This window comes from Salvia hispanica, chromosome 4, assembly GCF_029641045.1.
Source record: "Salvia hispanica isolate PSC_SH4W2 chromosome 4, Shi_PSC_v1, whole genome shotgun sequence".
NCBI classification, from domain to species: Eukaryota; Viridiplantae; Streptophyta; class Magnoliopsida; order Lamiales; family Lamiaceae; genus Salvia; species Salvia hispanica.
In genome coordinates, this window is record NC_142695.1 from 57,671,892 (window position 1) to 57,676,027 (window position 4,136).

Here is a 4,136-nt window from a genome sequence, read left to right on the forward strand (position 1 = left end):
ATTTAGAGAAAATATGAAAAGGCCACACAAATGAACTGTGATAAAATCTTAGATAATATAAATCAATCCAAAAGATAAAAAACAAATATTCTAAACATTAGGCACCGAAAGGGATCAAACTTGAGATCTTGCAATCAAGAGTCACCTATTGAAGCCAACTGAGCTAGCGATATCTTTAATGTCTGATACATATATTATATATAGAAACTTACAAATGGATACATATATTATATATAGAAACTTACAAATGGCTGAGGGGCCCAAGGGCCCCCGCCCCCATCGTGGCTCCGCCACTGACTCCCTCTATCTCATTCCGTCCCATGACAGATGTCACAGTTTCTTTTTTAGTTTGTCCCTTAAAAAAAGTCATATTTTTATTTTTGAAAAAAGTTATCTCTCACATGAATATAAAAATCATATTTTTTTCTTTCCATTTCACACACAAAATAAAACATTCTAGAATCTTATGTCGTCCCATAAGTGTGACATCTTTTGTGGGACGGAGGGAATATTAAATTAAAAGATAATAAAGCATGAGAGCGGAAAAGTAGAGAGAATAAAGAAAAGAGAATGAAAAGTAAGTGATAAGAAATGTGTTGACTTTTACTTAAAAAAAATGACTTCACTAGTATTGAACGGAAGTATAATACATAAGGTGATTATAGTGAAAAACAGTGGCGACTAACCCAATATATTTATGCATTTATCCTTACATTGCTAATATACTTATTTAATGATCTTAAATAATTTTTTTACATAAATTTATGGTAAAAATATGAAAACAATAAAAATAAATAAATGGAGAATGAATATATTTATATCATAGTATAAATGAAGAATATCTATAATATACTATAGAGTAAAAATAAAATAACATTTAATTCATGAGAGTTGACTACAGTCTTTGGTGATCAGTTTTTCCAATTGCTTTATCCGTCTTTTTCATTGATTTCGAACCCAATCCTTACGCTATACACTGTCTTATCATGCATTATGTCCAAATATTTTTTAGAAATTGTATCAATTTTATGTTTACATCTATTTAAAGCGTTGGAGCTGATATAATTGAGTATCCCACAAACACATTTCATTTCCACCTCTCACTAAAGAGACTGTGATTTCGAAAAAAAGAAAAGCGATCAAATTTGTTGTTGTTGTTCTCTCCTGTTTGTTTGTATCAGGAGATGCAAAAGTAAAAGTGAGATGCATAGAGAGTGAGAGGGAAGCACTTCTATCCTTCAAGAATGGCCTCATCGATAAGATTGGTATTCTCTCGTCTTGGGAAAGCGAAGAATGCTGCAAATGGCACGGTGTGGAGTGTAGCAACACCACTGGCCATGTTATCACCCTCAAGATTGATGGTGCGGTTGATATGGATTATGATGGTGGATTGCAAGGTGAGGTTCGTTCTTCATTGCTTGAGTTGCATCATTTAAACTATCTTGACCTTAGTCGAATCAATTTTGGAGACATTCCAATCCCAGAATTCATTGGTTCCATGAAACATTTACAACACTTGTTGCTTCATCAAACTAACTTTTCTGGGATTGTTCCTCTTCAGTTTAGAAACCTTACAAACCTACGCACACTTGATCTCAGTGCGAATGATTTTGGAGGCTTTCCTATCCCGGAATTCGTTGGTTCCATGAAACAATTACAACACTTGTCTCTTAGCAGTAGTAAATTTTCTGGGGTCATTCCTCCTCAGTTAAGGAACCTTACCAACCTACGCACACTTGACCTTAGTGTGAATGATTTTGGAGGCATTCCTATCCCAGAATTCATTGGCTCCATGAAACAATTACAACACTTGTATCTTAGTAGTTCTAACTTTTCTAGGAGTATTCCTACTCAGTATGGGAACCTTACCAACCTACGCACACTCGATCTCTCGCAAAATTCTTTGAGTTCCATATCTCCTTTTATGTTTGGTTCCGTATTTGGATCACTCGAAACATTGCTCTTGTCTGATAATCAATTCACGGGTTTAATGCCAAGCTTGAGAGCGTTTCCTTCATTGATAGAATTGGACCTTTCATATAATAACTTTACAGACTCCATTCCTCTAAGTATTGGCCAACTCTCCAAGCTTCAACATCTAGATCTTTCTCATAATTCTTTGGAAGGTTTAGTTCCTCCAAGTATTGGCCAACTCACCAAGCTTCAAATTCTGTATCTTTCCCATAATTCTTTGGAAGGTTTAGTCTCTGAATCCCACTTCTCTAAGCTTTATAAGCTGGCGTCACTAGATCTATCATTCAATCCATTATTGATGTTGGATACTTCCCTTAATTGGAGTCCACCTTTTCAGTTGAATGACTTATCTTTAGCCAGGTGCAGTGTGGGCCAATTTCCAAAATGGATTCAAACTCAGATGAATTTGTCTTACCTTGATCTCAGTGGTGCCAATATAACAGATGAAGCCCCAAGGTGGTTGTGGAATATGTCTTCTTCACTATACCACTTATATCTTTCCGAGAATCAAATAAGTGGCACAGTTCCAAATATCTCATCCATGTCCATTGGGTTTATGGATCTTAGTTACAATCAATTCTCGGGTCGTATACCACCATTTCCTGCCGATGCTTATGTTGTTTTATTGAGTGGAAATATGCTCTCCGATTCAATTTCATCTATTTGCAAAACTCGCCAACAGAGCCTTCGCTACCTTGACCTCTCCAATAATCAGTTGGAAGGGGAGGTTCCCAACTGCTGGGAGAACATGCCCAACTTGGAAATCCTTAATTTGGCTAACAATAACTTTTTGGGTGAAATTTCTTTCTCTTTGGGCGGTTTACCATATCTTAGGACACTACGAATGCATGGTAATAATTTATGTGGTGAATTGCCTAATAGTTTGAGACTTTCCCAAAGATTGAGTTTCATTGATGTTGAAGGAAACAAGTTGACAGGAGAGATCCCATTTTGGATTGGCCAGCTGTATGAATTGTTCTTTCTAAACCTTCGTGGAAATAAATTGCATGGAAGTATTCCTTCCGACATATGCAATCTTACTAATATTCAAGTTCTGGATTTGTCTATAAACAATCTATCTTGGATAATACCTGATTGCTTCAACAAATTTACTGCCTTCTCGAGTGAGGATGTGCTATTCGATACCCGTCAACATGAATATCTTTTTGGTCAAGTATTATTTGTTGACTTTCTGCCCAATGTGCCCATACATCTTGCACCTCATATTGAGCGCTATGGATATTCATCATTACATTGGAAAGGTAAGGAACATGAGTATTGGGAAAATATCAGGTTTCTCAAACTCATTGATTTTTCGAGCAATAGATTGACCGGAAACATTCCCAAATCATTTTCCACTATGAGAGGATTGATATCCTTGAATTTGTCAAGAAATAGTTTGACAGGATTAATTCCAGATATTGGTAATATGCATATGCTATATTCTCTTGATCTATCTCATAACCAACTCTTGGGCAAGATACCTACAAGTTTGGCAGAAGTACACACTCTTGGTTTTCTTGATCTGTCGAACAACAATTTGTCCGGAAAAATCCCAACGGGTACTCAACTACAGAGCTTCAATGCATCGTCTTATGCTGATAATGATGGACTATGTGGCGACCCTCTGCCAAACTGCCCCACCAATAATCCATGGGACAACATGAATGAGAAAGATGGAAACAACTTCTCATTTATGGAAGAAGTTGGCATATCAATGGGCTTTGGTTTTATCTTTGGATTTTGGGGAGTTATTGGCTCATTCATATTGAAGAAATCATGGAGAATCGCATTCTTTAACTCGTTTGATGCTGCTGGAGATTGGTTCCACGTCATGATTGTTGTGTTTGTATCCAAATGGAGAAGAAGCTGAAACATGCAGGTAATATCAACTAGATTTCTTGCCATTAAATGCAGTTTTTGGTTAATTTTTGCTAAAAACATAAAATTTACTCCAACTTTCACATTACTTTTACAATATTACAATCGAGATTTGATCCTCGGATTCATAACATCCCCATATGTTTCAGCGGTGGAAGTTGAAACTGCTCGCATTGGTGTTCAATTAAGGTGAAATAAGCTCATGACCAGTGATCTTTCCAAGTTAATGTAGTAATTTTGTTGTTTTTATCATCTCTTTTTGTGTGAATTGTGTCAATCTT

At 36.1% G+C, this 4,136-nt stretch overlaps 1 protein-coding gene across 1 annotated transcript; it reads left to right on the forward strand.

The window, feature by feature from the left end:
• The first annotated feature begins 247 nt into the window (after positions 1 to 247).
• LOC125195539 (receptor-like protein EIX2) lies at positions 248 to 3,847 on the forward strand. The gene is made up of 3 exons (XM_089056982.1): positions 248 to 329; positions 1,071 to 3,148; positions 3,206 to 3,847. The coding sequence occupies exons 1-3, from the start codon at positions 248 to 250 to the stop codon at positions 3,845 to 3,847; spliced, it is 2,802 nt and encodes a 933-aa protein (XP_088913108.1).
• Positions 3,848 to 4,136: the final 289 nt, after the last annotated feature.